The sequence below is a fragment of the Nycticebus coucang genome, chromosome 16 (assembly GCF_027406575.1).
Source record: "Nycticebus coucang isolate mNycCou1 chromosome 16, mNycCou1.pri, whole genome shotgun sequence".
Lineage (NCBI taxonomy): Eukaryota > Metazoa > Chordata > Mammalia > Primates > Lorisidae > Nycticebus > Nycticebus coucang.
In genome coordinates, this window is record NC_069795.1 from 3,924,739 (window position 1) to 3,942,324 (window position 17,586).

At 55.6% G+C, this 17,586-nt stretch overlaps 1 protein-coding gene across 2 annotated transcripts in view; it reads right to left on the bottom strand.

Moving 5' to 3' along the window:
* The window catches only part of ABCG1 (ATP binding cassette subfamily G member 1), a 64,425-nt gene that overhangs the window by 5,550 nt on the left and 41,289 nt on the right, over positions 1-17,586 (bottom strand). Inside the window, exons 3-14 of one of the 2 annotated variants that reach the window (XM_053565106.1) lie at positions 15,689-15,806; positions 13,865-13,997; positions 11,371-11,421; positions 8,227-8,372; positions 6,941-7,064; positions 6,191-6,305; positions 4,749-4,897; positions 4,486-4,587; positions 3,001-3,169; positions 2,068-2,168; positions 1,739-1,897; positions 29-147 (exon numbers count right to left, since the gene is read on the bottom strand). In XM_053565106.1, the coding sequence (XP_053421081.1) occupies positions 29-147; positions 1,739-1,897; positions 2,068-2,168; positions 3,001-3,169; positions 4,486-4,587; positions 4,749-4,897; positions 6,191-6,305; positions 6,941-7,064; positions 8,227-8,372; positions 11,371-11,421; positions 13,865-13,997; positions 15,689-15,806 (1,486 nt within the window). The remainder of the gene's footprint in view (positions 1-28; positions 148-1,738; positions 1,898-2,067; positions 2,169-3,000; positions 3,170-4,485; positions 4,588-4,748; positions 4,898-6,190; positions 6,306-6,940; positions 7,065-8,226; positions 8,373-11,370; positions 11,422-13,864; positions 13,998-15,688; positions 15,807-17,586) is intronic. The other variant, XM_053565107.1, reaches the window with a different exon arrangement.

Consider the following 17,586-nt stretch of genomic DNA (forward strand, 5'->3'; position numbering starts at 1 on the left):
GTTCCCGAGGTACGGAAGCCCCCCTTACCTGACATAGGAGATGTAGGACATCCACTGCAGGTATGTGGGGATGGTGTCGAAGCTGACGAAGAACCCCGAGAAGAGGAGGACAGGGATGGCTGTCACGGGTCCCACAAATGTTGCCACCTGGGCCGGGTAAAGGCAAAGAGAGCTCTCTGCAGAGCCAGCTGGTCTTGGCAGGGGGCTCGCATGGCCCCAGCGGCCGAGGGGAGATCAGAAACAGGCAGCGCTCCCCGAGAGCAGGGGTGGGTGTCCCCTGGCTGGTGAGGAGGGGTGCTTCCTGGGGCAAAGGACACAGCCGTCCCACAGCAGCTGGCAGTCAGGTAGTGCCACCACCCACCTTGCTGTGACACCAGTAGTCCCAGGGCCTCCCCTGCAGCCTAGATGAACTAAGAGAGCCCCCGGACGCTGTCCCCCAAGCCAGGCTGACGTGGGCCCCAGGGACGCTCCAGGATGTGCTGCTGCCCCCTTTGCACAGCTGCTCTGAGTGGCTGGGGACAAGTGTCTGGAGCTCCTCAGCCACAGGTCCTGTATGAGAGGACAGCCCTGTGCATCTGTGTGTGTGTGGTCCCCACTTCTGAGGGATGCTGGGGACCCGGGGAGGCTGGAAATAACACAACACCCTGAGTCTTGATCTAAAGTGGACAGAGGTCCAATGAGGGCGTCTCTGTGTGTGTGCCCCGTGCTGAGGAGTCCACATCCCCGTGGGTGCAGCCCGTGAGAGGTGCCCTCTGTGTGTGGTGTGTCCCTGTATGTGGCGCGCGTGTGGTCTGCGTGTGGTGTGTCCCTGTATGTGGCGCGCGTGTGGTCTGCGTGTGGTGTGTCCCTGTAGGTGGCACGCGTGTGGTCTGCGTGTGGTGTGTCCCTGTATGTGGCGCGCGTGTGGTCTGCGTGTGGTGTGTCCCTGTATGTGGCGCGCGTGTGGTCTGCGTGTGGTGTGTGTCCCTGTATGTGGCGCACGTGTGGTCTGCGTGTGGTGTGTGTCCCTGTATGTGGCAAGCGTGTGGTCTGCGTGTGGTGTGTCCCTGTATGTGGCGCGCGTGTGGTCTGCGTGTGGTGTGTCCCTGTATGTGGCGCGCGTGTGGTCTGCGTGTGGTGTGTCCCTGTATGTGGCGCACGTGTGGTCTGCGTGTGGTGTGTCCCTGTATGTGGCGTGCGTGTGGTCTGCGTGTGGTGTGTCCCTGTATGTGGCGCGCGTGTGGTCTGCGTGTGGTATGTCCCTGTATGTGGCGCGCGTGTGGTCTGCGTGTGGTGTGTGTCCCTGTATGTGGCGCGCGTGTGGTCTGCGTGTGGTGTGTCCCTGTATGTGGCGCGCGTGTGGTCTGCGTGTGGTGTGTGTCCCTGTATGTGGCGCGCGTGTGGTCTGCGTGTGGTGTGTCCCTGTATGTGGCGCACGTGTGGTCTGCGTGTGGTGTGTCCCTGTATGTGGCGCGCGTGTGGTCTGCATGTGGTGTGTGTCCCTGTATGTGGCGCGCGTGTGGTCTGCGTGTGGTGTGTCCCTGTATGTGGCACGTGTGTGCTCTGCGTGTGGTGTGTCCCTGTATGTGGTGCGTGTGTGGTCTATGTGTGGTGTGTGTGGTCTTTGCGTGTGCTGTGTGTATAGCATGTTGGCCTGGTCTTTGGGGGGTGTCACAGCCTATGCTCTGGTCAGATGAGCCTTCTCGTGAGGCCCAGGTATCTGGGGAGGCCCAGCTTGCAGTGTGACCAGGGTGCATACCTGCAGGGACGTGGAGGCAGCTCCGATCAGCAGGCCTAGGGACTGGGCCACCAGGGAGGTCATGGTGCCCAGGGCCGCGAACAGGACGAAGCGCACAGCGTCGGAGGGCTGGGCCGTCATCCAGTACACGATGCTGCAGTAGGCCACGGGGAACATGATCTGTAGGGGGCATCACCGTGGCATCACTGGGGCCCGGCTCCGGCCAGGACTCCCCTCAGGACACGCCCCCCTCACTCCTTGGCAGGCCCTCATGGACATCGGTGCCCCACCCAACATAAAGGGTGTAAAGGAGAACCCCGGCCCCTGCAAACAAGGCCCTCGCTGCGTACCTGGAAGGGCACGTCGGCCATTGTCTTGGCCAGGTAGTAGGCCTTCAGGCTGTACCAGTAATTCAGGTGCTCCCGAAGAAACACCCCCATCTCCAGGGGGACTAGGGGACAGGAAAGGAACACCAGGGTCAAGAGCAGGCCAACTATGCTGACAGGAGTAGAGGCGACCCAGTGCCGGCCTGTGCCATAGCTTCGGGCTCTCAGCACCCAAACACTGAGAAGCTGAACGAACGACACAGTGTCTCGCTGGCCGGGAAAACTGCCTCCCTCTCTGACACTGAGGGCCACCATGTACAGAATGGGAGGCACCCAGTGGATGCCGAGCGTCACCCCGTAACTAAAGCAGGTATTCGTTGCTGGCCTTGCTCCCACCAAGCCTGCTTTTCTCAAAGTCACCCCTGCCTGTAAGGCTGACCTGTGAGCTGGTCTCAGAAATTGAGGGCAATGCAGGTAGGGGCTTGGAGGGGAGCGGGGCTTGTGCTGAAGTTCTGGCAAAGCAAGAGGTTTCTCCATGGCCAGCCCAGAGTGCCCAAGAACGGCCTACTTGTGAACAAACCGGAACTTCACGGGCCTGTCTGGGACAGCTTGCCCACTTCTGGCTGCGCTGGGGCCACCTCAACAACCAAACCAGGCCACACTGAAGTAGCAGAGTGGGGGGCCCTGAGGAGTAAGCTTTTGAGGAATATCCCTCTGATCGGGCTTCTACCACACTTACAAATCCTCCATTAGTGATTCATTCTTTTGGCCGCAACATTATATTTTGTTTAACAAAAATCCAATAAAGCCTGTGTCTTCCAACATGGAAGACGGCACTTTAAAAATCAAACACACTATGAGTTCAGAAAACGCACCCGTGGGTCAGGGCCTGGCCTCAGGCACACCCCCCTTTGGTAGGACTCAGAAGAAGGCAGGGGGCTCCCTGCAGTCACTCACACGTCAGGACGGTGGGCATGAGGGCTGCGAACATGAGGAACAGCATGGAGAAAAAGAGGAAGCCCGAGTTGCTCAAGACCTTCTTGGCTTCGTTCCCAATGCCCAGGTAGAGCAGGCCGATGAGGAGGCCGATGCCGATGTGTGACGTGATGCGCAGGTGCGTCAGGACCTGGGGCAGACATGGGTCTCACTCGGGAGCAGCGGGGCCGAGGCCTTCAGCAGCCTCAGACCCGGGTTTCTGGGGTAGCAGGTCTCAGGCTGCACCCCACTGTTCCTCCAGAAAAACAAGCTCACACCCTGAAATAACTCACACACACACTCCTACACAGGTGCACGCTCCCCCACACAGACTCACATACCATGCTCATACATGTGCAGGCCCTCATGTGTGAACAGCCTCACACACACACTCACACGTGTGCGTGCCCTCACACGGGAATCGCCTCGTACACGTGCTCACGCGTTCCTGCTCTCACACACCTGTATGCCCACATGCATGCTCACACACAGGGCAGGCTTCTGTCATTACTGTAACAGAAGTAATTACAGCCGAGCCTTGACCATCACAGCTGTGAATTACACGGGTCCTCTTACACACAGTTATTTTCCATCCACACAGTCAACCTCGGTATTGGCGGGTTCCACATCCACAGCCAAACGTGGGTCTAAAATATAGTATTTGAGGGATGTGGACCCAGGTGTACGGAGGGCCAGCCGTTCGCGTGCTTTGGGACTTGAGTGTGCTGGACTTTGGTGACCTCACTTTGTCCTGGAACAAATCTCCTGTGGACCCTGAGGGACAACTATACTATCCTTTGTTAAATCCTCTTCTGAAGGGAGGGAAGTGTCCCTTCAGAAGAGAGGAAAGTGCAGACAGTGGTGAGGGGGAAGTGGCCGCATCAAAGGCCCACACAGACGAGCCCCAGCGTGGGCTGTTCCCTCCACCGGCCATGCCGGGCACGCAGCCTCTCGTAGGCAGGGGGCAGGTTAGGATGGTGTCCCGTGGGCACCACCTCCTTTCCTACAGGAATCGTTCAGGCTCCTCCTCAGGACGTGCAGCGTGGTCCTGAAGGAGGAGCCGGCCATGTGCCCAGCCTCAGGTCTGCATGTACTTGTTCTGGGCAATGGAAGGTGAGCACCAGGGACCATCTGCAGCTGGTCAGCAGCAGTTTTAAGGGCTGCCTTTTGGTTTCTCTTGTACTTTCCCTTTGCCTTCATCTTAAAAGGAATGTCAGGTAGGACCAGCTCCTTCATTCTGGGTACCAGGAGGTAAAGACGGCGGGGGCAGAAACCCAACACAACCCCCAGTCGCTGACACATGACCAGGCAAGAACAGCCTGGACACTGCAGACACAAGCCCTGGGACCATTTGTCACTGCAGCATGGTGGAGAACGCTGACTATTGCGAATGAAGGGAAAACCATTGGGACGGGTACATCGGAAGGTGGCCTCCTCTGCCCTGAGGGACACTGGGAACAGCCTTACCGAGTCCCGCATGATGCTGAGGAAGGTCCTCCTGAAGAGGATGCAGAACTGGGTCAGGCAGCTGGCCGAGAAACTGTGACAGCCCTCTACGGAGGCGGAGTCCTGGAACACCCAAGAAGGGAGAGAGGTGAGGTCCAGTCCCGGGACCCGTCTCCTCCTTGCTAAGAAAGGGTCTGCGCAGAGCAGGGCGGAGCGTGCGCGGCCCCAGGCCCTGGGATGGGCATTACTTTTCTCAACCCCTCCCACCGCTTTGCCGGCTTTACCTCTTCGGAGGGCCGGTGCCAAAGGAAAGGGTTCACCTCAGCATCGCCCCCGAGCTCTCTCTTGTAGTCAGCGTCACACATGCCCTCCCGGACTGCTCTCACCAGGCGGCTGTTCTGGTCTCCGTACTCGCCAGACGCCACCTCCATGACTGCGTGAGACAGACGGGGTGGGGTCAGCCCCAGGCCCCGGGAAAGCTGCACTAAGCACAGTCGTTAGCCACACGGGATGTCTTCAAACGATCACACCTTCTGCACGACGGTGAAGCTGGTATGTACTGAAGCCATTCATCACCCAACACCCAGCTCTCAAGGCCGTTTATCACGTCAGGGGCCTGAACATGCACACACATTGTCACTGCTCTGCTCCTTCTCCAGACCTGCCGCCCCAGGTGGTTCCACCCTCCCCTGACCACTGGCCTCCTTTCTGCCACCCACCTTGGCTTTCTCCCAGCCGGCCCCCCATTCCTGTCTGTGCCACACGCCCCTCACTCCAATAACTCTCACGTCCAAAGCTCCCTGGCCCCGACTCTTCTGCTCTGCACTCTTCTCTGGAAGAACCAGCTCCCTGCTTTCCCCTCACTGGTGCCAGGGCTCCCAAGCATCAGGCTGTAAACCAGGACACACTGTGCTCTGCGACCACCTGCACCCTGCCCATACACCCCAGGCAGCCTAGGTGTGCCTCTGGCTGCTCACACCTGCCACCCTTCAGACGGTGCTGAGGGAGGGCACACCCTCAGACTCCAGGGCCTCTCGGCGTCCCTGCATCCCCAAGTGCCTCATCTCTCGTCCCCTGCCCCATCTTCCCTCCAGGTTCCCATTTCTCACTTCCCTTGCCCTGCTCAGCAGCATCCCTCACTGACGTCTCATGAACAGTCACACAACGACACACCGGACACTCTCCGGGGCTGTAGGCACACTCACACCCTCCCTTCCTGGTGTCACTGCCTCTGTTTACCGCCCTCCGTCCCTCCACTCATAGCCCACTTCCTGTGAGCGAGATGGGCTGCTCATGAACAGCGTCTTGGGGACACCATCTGGGAGATGATGTTGTAGAAAACAGGGAGCCCTGCAAGTTTATGTGACCAGATATTTTATGAGAGGCCCAAGAGGAGGGATGGCCACTTGGAATCTCAGCGAGTGGCCATGTTTGGACAAGGGTCTTTGCAAAGGTAACCAGTCATGGATCTTGAGTTGAGTTATCCCAGGTTTAGGGTGGGCCCCAAAGCCACTGACTGATGTCCTCATGAGACAAGGTGATTAGGTCCTAGAGGGACAGAGGAGGCCACGTGAAGACAGGGGGCAGGGACAGGCTGGCGTCATGTTTATATCTCAAGGAAGGGAAGCCTCTTTTCTGCTCTAGGAAATTGGTGGAACTGTCAAGTGGCCGTCAGAGAGAAGTGAAGCTCCTTCTGTCCCTTCCCACTGGCCAGGGTGCCACTTACCAAAATCTGCTGGGTTGTGGTAGGTTGGGCAGTTCAGACCTAAATCTCTCAAATATGGTACAAGGTTTGAGACTTTCCCCCGATACACACATTGTCCTTGACTGAGGACATAAAGCTGGAAAAACGTGAAGACAAAAAGCGTCAGCCTGCCTGCTGGGTCAGCAGCAGAAGCTCCCCACCCGTCAATCACGGGCCAGTCCATCCCGCCATCCTATCCTGAGGGCCTCCCTCAGGACCCCGCTAAGCCCACAGGGAGAGCCCCAGCAAGTCAGCCCAGACAGAGGTCATGCGGCCAGGGATCATTTTATTACATGTGCATATTGCACTTAAAAAAAAACACTAACTACCTGCTCAGAAAAACATTTTGGAGCTGTACACATTTCATGCCTTTGAGACTATTTTTGCTCATATTAATACTGAAAGCTAAAATTTGTAAAACAGATGGTATTGCACAAATGTAATCTGTCATTTAATTCTGTAAAACATGTGTTTCCCATCCTTTTAGCGGAGGAAGTGATGAGTCCCATGATGTTAGTGATGTACCAGGGAGGAGTCACCAGGGGCAGAGAGGGCACTGCTTAGCAATTCTACTCCCCCACCACCTGCACTGCAAATGGGTCCCAAAGTCTCATGAAACGTAACACTTAAGGCCTCTCAAGCTAAATGCAGGGAGAGCCCCCAGGCTCTGGCTCCACTGCAGCCAATGGAAACATGGCAGGTGGCCCAGGGTGGGAGGGGTTGGGCTGCTACCTGGTCGAACAGCTCGAAGAGCTTGGCGCTGGGCTGGTGGATGGTGCAGATGATGGACCTCCCTCCCTGAGCCAGCCCTTTCATCAGGGACACCACCTGGAAGCAGGAGGCGCTGTCCAGGCCACTACAAGGCAAGGGACATTATGAGATGCTTGCGGGCAGCAGGCAGGGACAAGCTGCTGCCCCAGATCCTCCAGGTTCCGGGAGTCACACCCGTCCCCAAGGCCAGGCTTTGCTCCACCTGTTTGCTTTAATGTTCCATGGCAGGGCACATAGTGGGGCTATGTGCCACATTTTATTCCTCAAAAGGATGGAGGAATCCCAGTCAGTGTCACTGAAGGGAGCAGGGATACATCTATGTTCAACAGAGACATCGGCACAGACAGAGTCCAAGCAGTCAGTGGCGCCTCCCAGATGAGCAATGTGGCCCCTCACCCCATTTGGGGCCTGGTGATGGGGACGTCGCTGCATAGAGGGAGGTCCTGGAGCAGCCGGGGCCGGGCTTTACCCGGCAGACATCTCCATGCACACGCTGGTATCTCCCAGAAGTGCAGGGTGTCCAGGCTCACTGTGGGCTCTTGCCCCAAATCCCAGCCTGCCTCCTGCTCCTTGATGCTGAAGTGACAGGACGTGGAATGAGTGAGTGCTGAGCCACCCCCAGGCTGGCTTCTCCTGGAGCAGGCAGCCTGCAAGGTGCCACTTTCAGGGTTCATTGTGGTCACTTTTCCTAAACTATCTTTTCGAGCTGTATAAGCGCCGCCCACTGCGGGCCAGGCCCTGTGCCGGGTGAAGTGAACAAAATAGATGTGTCCTCCCTGCAGAAGGCCGCAGGTCACTGTCAAATTCAGCTGGAATTTGGAGCGGGGAGTGGCAGTGGGGAGTCACTGACCACACAGGACCCATTCAGGAGCTAGCGAGCTTGACCCATGGCTCATGGGCACTGGAGCCAGGAACCCAGGGCAGTGTTTCCCAATGGGCCCCCTAAATGTGAAGGGGGTAGGTCCTTCCTGCTTTCCTGAGCCTTGAATGTGCTAACACCAGGTCCCTGGCCCCTTCCCATGGGAAGACACATGCGCCATGAAGGGACGGCTCCCCCAAGCCATCTCCCCACACCAAGCACACGGCCTAGGTCTGAGCTGACGAGGTCCTGAGTAGGAACAGGAGGCGGCATCAGCCCCTCTGCCTAATGATCTCAGAATGGAGGGTGGGGAGGCAGGGGAAACCTGACCTGGAAGCTGTCAAGCAGAGGAGGGGGCTCGTCCAGATGCCCCAAGGCTCAGGCTCACCTGGTGGGCTCATCGAAGAACATGACTGGGGGGTTGTTGACCAGCTCCAGGGCAATGGCCAGCCGTTTCCGCTGGCCACCTGAGAGGCTCCCGGTTCGTGTATTGGCACAAGACAGCAAGCCCAGCGCTGTTAGTATCTCCTTGACCTGGAGGATGGTGGAACCAGACTCCCAGTTAGGAACCTCCTGCCATTGGGTGTTACCCTTTCCCAGGCAGGGCCTGTGTAGAAGACCTGCTGGCTGCCCCCACCCTGCTGGACACACTATACCTGGTCCTCAGGCTGTCTGGTAATACATGGGTAGGCAGTGTGTGCATAATAGTGATCCTGGTGGGGCCGGGACCTCCCAACAGCACTGCCCAGGGGAGAAACAGCACTGGGGCTCTGAGTCCCCACCTGACCTCTGCTGGTGACCAGGGCGCTGGGGCTCTGAGTCTCCACCTGACCTCTGCTGGTGACCAGGGCGCTGGGGCTCTGAGTCCCCCCTGACCTCTGCTGGTGACCAGGGTACTGGGGCTCTGAGTCCCCACCTGACCTCTGCTGGTGACCAGGGCACTGGGGCTCTGAGTCCCCACCTGACCTCTGCTGGTGACCAGGGCACTGGGGCTCTGAGTCCCCACCTGACCTCTGCTAGTGACCAGGGCACTGGGGCTCTGAGTCCCCACCTGACCTCTGCTGGTGACCAGGGTACTGGGGCTCTGAGTCCCCACCTGACCTCTGCTAGTGACCAGGGCACATGCCTCACCTCTGAGCCTTCCCCAGAGCCCAGCGTGAGAAGACATCCAATAAATACAGTGAAGTCTCCATAGCTGACCACCTCCCACACTGACCACCCCCTCCCGTTGGCCTCATTCTCACAGACTGGATATGAAGCACATGTTCATGTCAGTACGGGAGGCCTAGCCCCTCATGCTGACCACTCCACATCCTGGCCAGTCTGTCACAGTCCCTCGGGTGGGCACCTTGCAGAGGCTCTACTGTGCTTGATGAGCTGATGGATGGGTGGATGTGAGTGGACAGTTGGTCAGGTCTCTCCAGGACACAGGAGGCCATGCCCGATTAGTGAAATAGCAGATGCTAAGTGCCTGGCGCAGCACTTGGCCAACGTAAGGACTTGGTGCCACTGTTCACGGCTAAATCCACACTGCAAACCCAACTCCTGCAAGGGCACAAGCCAGGTTCCTTTGGAAGCAGGAACCAAGTCACTTTTGTGCTCGTAAATAGGTTTGGCTTGAAAACAAGGGCCAAACAAGGTGTGGTGTTTGCCTAATGTGGTTACAACCCCCACGGGGCCAGTGGGTGCCCTGTACGTGGAGCCGCCCGGCCTGTCCCAGAGTATTGATCTGGCTTTGGCTCAGGAAACAGTGAGGGCGGCAGACTTCCGAGCTGGCGCGGCCAGTTACAGCCCCAGCATCTTCTTAGAAGCCCAGGGGAGGGCAGGTGCCATGTCAGCTGCCACCATCCCAGCCTCCCTCCAAATTTGCCCAGCTTTTGTCCCCACCCCATAGGGTACCCCGTAGTGCAGGCCCCTGCTCTGGTGGCGCAAATGAGCTGACCCCAGTCCAGTCGCTCCTCTGGGGAGATGAGGTCATCCACATGGCCCAGGAACTCACAAGGAGGAGAATCCTGGAGGCCAAGGTGTGGCAGGGCTGGTTTCTCTGAGGCTGTCTCCCCTTGGCGTGTCCTCACAGGGTCATCCCAGAGGGACAAGTGTCCATGTGTCCTCACCTCTTCTTACCACACCAGTCACACTGGCTTAGGGCCACCTGATGACCCCTTTTAACTTAATCGCCTCATTAAAGACCCTGTCTCCAAATACAGCCAATTCTGAGGTTCTGGGGTTCCAACTTCAGTAGTGGGGCTCAGCCTGTAACACAGTCCTACAATGGACGGTATGATGGACACCCAGGTGCGGGAGGCGGTGGGCACAGGAGGGGTCTTCAGGGGTCTGACATCCAAGCTAAGCTGTGCACAGGGGGTCTCTCCTTTCAGTCTGTACAAAAGTCACACCCCCTGTCCCCCTGCCCCGTGACGGCACGGAAATGTGTGCTGCCCACACTCTCTATTTTCGTTCCACTTGTCCGTCGTCTTCTCAATCTCGGAACAGAGAAGTCCCACACAGAATATTTTCCATCACAACGAGGAGTTGTTTACTTCTCTCAGAAATTGGGATCTTTCTGCCTGTGCTCCCCAGGACGTGGGTTAGACTCCGTGAGTTTTAAGGGGCACAGGAAGGAGAAGAAGGACAACCCTGAGGTTGTCCAGACTTTTTTCCCAGGCCAAAGTAGTGTGAATGTGCTTACTAGTGACTATCATGAGTGACAGGATGGGATGGAGACGCTGCCCATGTTCCCTGAGCACATCCGACCCACACCACACACCAGCACCTGCAGCTCGCACCCTGCACCTCCCGAGCTCTCAGCCCCGATGTGGTTCTGTAAGAGCGTTAGGAGCCCAAGATACTATTATATAAGGGGGATTTCACCAAATTCTATCTCCTACTGATAGCCCCTCCAGCACTGCTGAGCACCCCTGGGGGGTGTGTGAACGCATAGCCTGATCATCTCCACCCGAAATGTGGCCCCAGCAACCCCCAACCCCCGCTTCAGAGGGCTTAGGGAGCCAGACAATGTGGGAAAAGTGGTTAGAAAGTCTTCGTCATCCTGGAAACTTACTTATTTTTTTTTTTTTAAAGGCCGGTTAATAGCATGTAAGAGCCAAATTTCTTTTTCCAAGTGTGGGTGGGTGGAGGGTGGTTATTTTTAAACGAATGATTAAGTATCTTCATTGTTAGTATTTTATAAAAGAACATTTTAAAATAAAGCATATTAATCACTGAAACGGGCCACACTCCTAGACTGGCCCTGAAATTGGTGTCTTCTGGCCACCTGTGCTCTGAGGCCACCATCCCAGCACGGGTCCTGACTCCTGGACCCGAGAATCAAAGCTGTGACTTATGCACTGGAGCCACCTCTCTTGGTCTCTTGGCAGCCACAACACACCCCAGGACAGCACTTGCCCTCCCCCAGCAGGCTTGGTGGAAACAAATCAACAAGCAAAACCCAGTACCGAAACGTCCCTGCGTATGCACTTTCCAAAGGAAAGCGCACACTCTGGACCACAGTGGCCCCAAACATCCCACTCACCATCTCTCTTCTGCCTTCATCCTTCTCCTGAAGCTTCAGATGTGCTGACACCTGCAGGGGACGAGGTCATTGGTGAAGGGACAGAACAGATGGCTGTTGGCAGGGTGAGCCTCATACCCCCAGGTCCAGAGCCTCATGGCTCTCTGAGCTACATGATGGCTACTGAAACCCAAGGAGGCCTGCACTTCCCATCCTGGGGTTTAACGAGGGGAGAGCAGTATGTGTCCGGGATGCCTCCATTGTCTCAGCTGAATTCTCTGCTGTACCGTGAGAAAAGTTAGATGTGGGCTATTTAGAGGCCCCAGGGGCTCCCAGTCCTGCCTGGGCTGGGACAGTGTATACTTAGGAATTTCACTAAACACTTGCTAAACCATTGGCAGCTTGAAATTACACACACAGAGAGTATTTATACCATGGAAATTGGCAAGTCTACACGTTAGGATGTTGTTTTTGGTTATTGCACTGTTTTGTGGGTGGAGATACCATGTGCTGGGCCCCTGTCCTGTCTGGTAAACCCTGAGTTGCCGTCACAATACCCACTGCCATCCTTGGCTCTGCTGTGGCCTTGGCCAAACAAGAAGCCTCAGTTTCCTCATGGGTTAAACCCTGTTTTCCTCAGTAGCTAGTGGAGTTGCTGCAAGGATCAAATGACAGATTCAAGAGCAAGGGAGAGTGACACAGAGGTCACAGGCCCTGGGGTGGGACAGGGCCGGCTGCCTGCCTGCAACACTGACTGCCACTTCCCTATCTGCCCAATGGTCAGGAGGGTCAGGAGTGCCTATAAAAACACACAGCTGAGTCTGACATGCAGTGAGGACTCAGCCACTGCCGCTGGATGACATCATCCCACAGGTGACCAGGAACCTGGGGTCAAAGTATTTCTAAAGGCATTACAAAATTCTAAAAATCAAAGTCTAATTGAATTTAATTCTGAAATAGATGTATTTCATAGCAGAGTCTAAACTTAGGTTACCTGGAATCAACAGGGGTATATAAAGGGAAGGTTTACTGCATACTCAGAGCAGTGACCATCAGGACAAAGGAGACTCCCCGTGAGCCCTCCACGCCCGGCCTGATCGCCCATTTGGACGCCAGATAGATAGTCCAAGCTGCCCAGCCACACCTCCTGGGGGGGCTGGCCTCATGGACAGGTGTCCCCTTGTCTCCAGAACACACAGTACCGTCCAGGACAAGTGAGAACAGCCCTGCAGGGCCCTCTCTCTGTTTCACCACAAAGCAGGTGAGAGGCAGATCACGTATCTAAAAACTTAACCTGCTTCTCTCTGTTGAGCTGAGGACACCTTGGAATTGCCCTCTCATGAAATACTGCACGGCTGCCAGAACAGGCCAAGAACGTCCCCTGAGGTGCCAGGAGGGGCACGGAGGCCAGGGACTCTATTTTGCAGCAGACAAGGAGAAAGCAGAAAAACAAACAGCTCACTGCACAAAGCAAGCTGTGACCTGCAGACTGATGCGCAGATCTCCTTTCCATGACAGGTGTTCTAGTGGCTTCCCCTGCCCACAGTTAGGTCCGGGGTCTGGGTCACCCTTGGGCCTTTTTAAAAAGTAGGCCTGGAAGCCCAGAGTGACATCACATGGCTGGGATATCCCCTGTGCACAGCCAGAAGTCCTCTACATAGGAGGATTCTGCGTAGGACACCACCTGGACACCTCTGTAGCCCGGAAGGGTGAAGGCATTTTTTAATTCCCCACAAATACTGGATGTATCCAGGAAGGATGCGAGTGAGGCCACTACAGGAGAGGCACTGGGAGTGTAAAGAAACAGCGACCAAGTGTAATAACAAGGAGGACGGGGTCCATCCCTACTGTCCCCATACTGTCCCATTCAATATTCAACCAGCCTGGCCTTATCTTGTAGTTGGAGAAACTGAGGCTGCAGGAGATCAAACAACAGTGGGGCAAGGTAGTTGACCCAGCAATCAAAGATGCCCCTTGTGAGTCAAAGAGGTCTGCAGCTGGGTGACCCTGGGCTCACTGCTTATCTCCTGGAAGCTGCGTGTCACGTGCACTGTGCTGAGATGACATGCCTGGTGACTGTGCAGGCTCTGTGCACATACAGCAGACCCAGGAGGGCTCTGCAATTGCTGGCTTTCTCCCCACACTTGGCAGGCAAGTGAATCAGGGGATAAGACTGCCAAGCGCTGACCAAGGTGAGCTGGGACTTGGGCCAAAGACACAGGATGGCTCAAGGACGGTTGATGAGAGGGAAGGTCCCGGAGCCTAGAGTGGGGGTAGGCTTATGGTTGCCCTGGAAATATCACCCACATCAGTTGAGTCAATAATCTCAGAATTAGACCAAACAAAGTCCCTCAGAACTCATAGTCTAGGGGTCTGTTTCTGATGAAGCTGTCAAAACAGCAAGCCTGGCATTAAAACTCTGCAGGTGATCAGGGTTTGGGGGAGGGTGCTGACCACACACAGATGGCCCCATGCAGGGCAGGTGGGGGACAGCCAGGTTGGGGGGGCAGCTCACCATCATGGCCTCCTGCACGGTGAGGTGAGGCAGCAGCATGTCGTCCTGCATAATGTAGCAGGACACCTTCCGGAAGCAGCGCAGGTCCCGGGGCATGCCGTTGATGAGGACGGCCCCTTTCATGCCAGTCTCCCTGCAGAGCCAGGAGAAGGGAAGCTGTCACTGGCCTTCCTGGCCTTCTACTCCTCTGTCTCGGGCGCTTGGGAAGGGGAGCAGGGAGGGGGGTTTCTCTCCCTGAAACTTCCCAGCTGAACAAATGGCCACAGCGTTGCTGAGGGGCACACAGGGACCAGGAGCTACACAGCACCAGGGCAATCTGGAGGGAGAAGCAACACCTAGTGCCCCGCGGGGAGAAGAGTGTGTACGAGCCCTGTGGTCGCCATGTCTGCGCCCAGTGTCACGGCTGCGCTTTCTCTGCCCATCAAACAAAGGCCCGCAGGGAGCAGGGATGCTGCTGTGCGCAGCCAGGGGCAGAGAACTCCCTCAGTCAGTTCCAGGAAGGAGCACCAGCAGGACCTCGGGCTCAGGTGGGTCAGAGGGGGGTGCTGGGCCCTGGCCCCACTCAGTGGGTGGCCCTTCCCCACCCAGGAGAATCCTCTCTGACGAGTGGGCAGGTTGAGAGCTCCTGTGCTATTGCTGAGCATCTCTGCCTTCCTGCAACTTTTCCAAAAGCATCGACCCAGGCAGTCTGCCCTCCCGTGTGTCTGAGGGTCTGGCCGCTCCAGTCCTACCCCTGGATGCTATGGAGGACAGAGGCCTGGGAGAATCACCAGGACGGACGGAGTCACACTGGTTTCCAACTTCATTTGGCCTGTGACACCTCTGGGCCAAATGAAGTTGGCCCTTCTCTCCCTTCTTTCCTCTAGGGAACAGACCAGGACCACCTGGCTCTCCTGGATCCCTGGAATCTTGATGATCCTGGGCTGCCCTGAGCCCCAAGAAGGCCTGAGCACCCCCTGAGGCGGCCGGGAGCGATGGGTGCTTAATGTGTGGGGAAACAGCAGCCCCCAGAGAAAGTGCCCCCTTTCCTCCAGCCACTCGTGACTCTGGGTGTTAAGAATTTGGCTTTAACCTTTAGATACGAATGTAACAGGCAGGAATTTGTCAGAAGTGACCTTTTTTTGAAACCCTAATTTCTGGCATTAAAGAGTAATTTCAGAAGTTCCAAAGAAAAAGGGTGATATTTGTCTTTTTTTCAGTAAATGCAATTATTTTTATATTATTATTTACTAAAGTTAGCAAATAGGACCCATAAAAAGTGAAAGGAACTGGCTTTAAGAAAGTACTTTTTAAAAATGCTTCTAAAGATTCTATTTTCTAATCGTTCACAAATGACTGGCATGGGGCGGAACACCAGGATTGTGGTGTCTGGACTTCTAAGTCCTCAGCAGCATCATGAGCCCAGCCCAGCAGCTCTCACTCTCTTCTCAGAATGCCTCGTTCTACTTTCCTGCTTGATTCGCACTTGTTCTTTCAGTGTGCCCCCCCCACCCCGCCATCCAGCCACCTGACCTTGACCTTCCTATCCCCAAAGGCTGAGCTCACTCTGGGTGCAGTGGTGCCTGCTCTGCCCATGACCCCTCCCTGAGCACCTGCTACCACCCTTCATGTGGCCATCGGCAAGTGCGACCTTTCAGTGTCACTCTCCTCCCTGGGCCCTGTTTCCTCATTTTCCTCAGTAGCCTGTGCGTATAGAACCTTAGAGGCCACTCCTGTGGCCCACAGAATGCTCGGGGGCAATGGGGCTGCTTGAAGTCCCTCCACTGCTCATGCCATTGGCCTGAGCCCTGGGTGAGAACTCATTCCCCGTGCAAGGTGGCTCACCTGTACCCCGCCAGGATGTTCATGAGTGTGGACTTCCCAGCCCCAGAAGGACCCATGATGGCAACCAGCTCTCCACTGCTGAATTTCCCAGAAATTCCTTTCAGAAGGGTCTTGTATCCTGCAAAAAGCAGATCACATTTATTTTGTCACTGTCACAGGATTCATTTTGGTTTGTCCCAACACAGTAAATATGCAAACACACAAGTACACTTGATGACAGAACCAAGGTCAAAGGCAGCTTTCTTCATGCTGGGATATAAAGCACTGCGTTCTGAGCAAGAAAACGAACATTGTATCTTAATTTTCTACCAAGAATAGTTTACTTCTTCCACGCATTTCACAGGTTATAATAATGATAATTACCAGCTGTGTGCAATGCTTTAGGGCTCACAGAGCACTTTCCCCTTCCTTATCTAGTCTGTGGGGACTCCACCATGCCCCTTGCAGGGTGAGGAAGTGATGTCAGGTGGACCCTGGGTCCTCACCCAGGGCTGCACCACTGGCTGGGCTGTCCCCCCACCCCGGGTACACACACGCTTGTATTAATTAAATACTGTACTTGTTTCATGTGTTGATATAAGCATAAATTATTTATATATAATTTATTTATAAATAATCACTTTATAATTAATCAATACATTATTAATTCCTTGATTAATAATTAAAAGAGATTAACATTTTGCAGCCACATCAAATTGCTTTAGAATTTCTGCCAAGTCTCCGTCTGAGAGTTTTATAAAAAGGAGAAAGCTACACACCCCAAGCAAAGCCACACTAATTTTTTTTCAAGTCGACTATTTAAAAGTGCTATAAAGAATAAAATAGAAGCAACCGGATGCATTGATAATGACTCTCAATTCAGAGATATTTCTCAGTGTGGTGTCAGATCGGAATGTCCCGTAAATGGTAAATGGTCAGGAGTCAGTAAGTACATTTTAGTGCCCTCATGTAAAGCCCCAAGGGGCCTAACCAGACAGGAAGCCAAGGGTGCTTAGTGACCCCTAGTTTTAGACTTCCTCCCGGGCCCTGCCAGGCACCCAAGCCTGCATGTTTTGAAAGCCCTGGCCCAGGGGAGAGCTCTCCCTGCTGTCTTCCTGTCTTTCAGAGATGGGCTCCTGAACATTCCACCCTGTCATCAGATGCCACCTTAACTTGGACTTAGAGTCCCTGAGGCCTTGTTTAAGAGCAGCAGAGAGGCACGGAAGCCAGGCAGGAAGCTAGTGGCCCTGCAAGTCAGCCTCATTATAGAGAGGAGGGCGGCTGTCGCCCCAGGGAGGGCCAAGAGTATCATCCCGGTGGGAAAAGGAGCACAGGAACAAAGACGTGGGGGTAGCTCAGAGCTGCAAACGGATCCAGCTCCTGTGACCGGGAAGTGAGTGAGGATGGCTGCAAACATGTAGCCTGGAGAGCGGAGAGAGGGGACGGAGGGAGGATGGGGAACCCCAGAACAGCCTCGTGCCCCGCACAGCTTCCCCTCCATGGACAGATGAATGGAAGAGCTGGGACAACAGGGATCCCTCCTCCACAGGGCAAGCTCCCAGCGTGACAGGGTGTTGTGTCCCGGGGCCGGGTGCTTTGGGGACCCGGACCCCCTGGAGCCCCACACGACATCATGGAGGGCACCTGCTCATTACCACCTGCCTATTCCTTCTGGCATCGGATCAGAGTCCTGAGCTGATCCCCAGCTGGGCCCCATACCCCTGAAGCTGCCCCAGGACACACAGTCACAGAGCCGACTACCTGCTGCTAGGAGTCCCCTCCCCACAAAATCGGGTCACGAACTCCCCTGAGGGCAGTCTTGAACCTGCAAAGGCCATTCCTGCAGCCCCAGGGCAGGCCCACCCACCCTGTGGGGGCACAACTGCAGGGCTTTCCCGACAGGACCTGGGGCTGGTCCT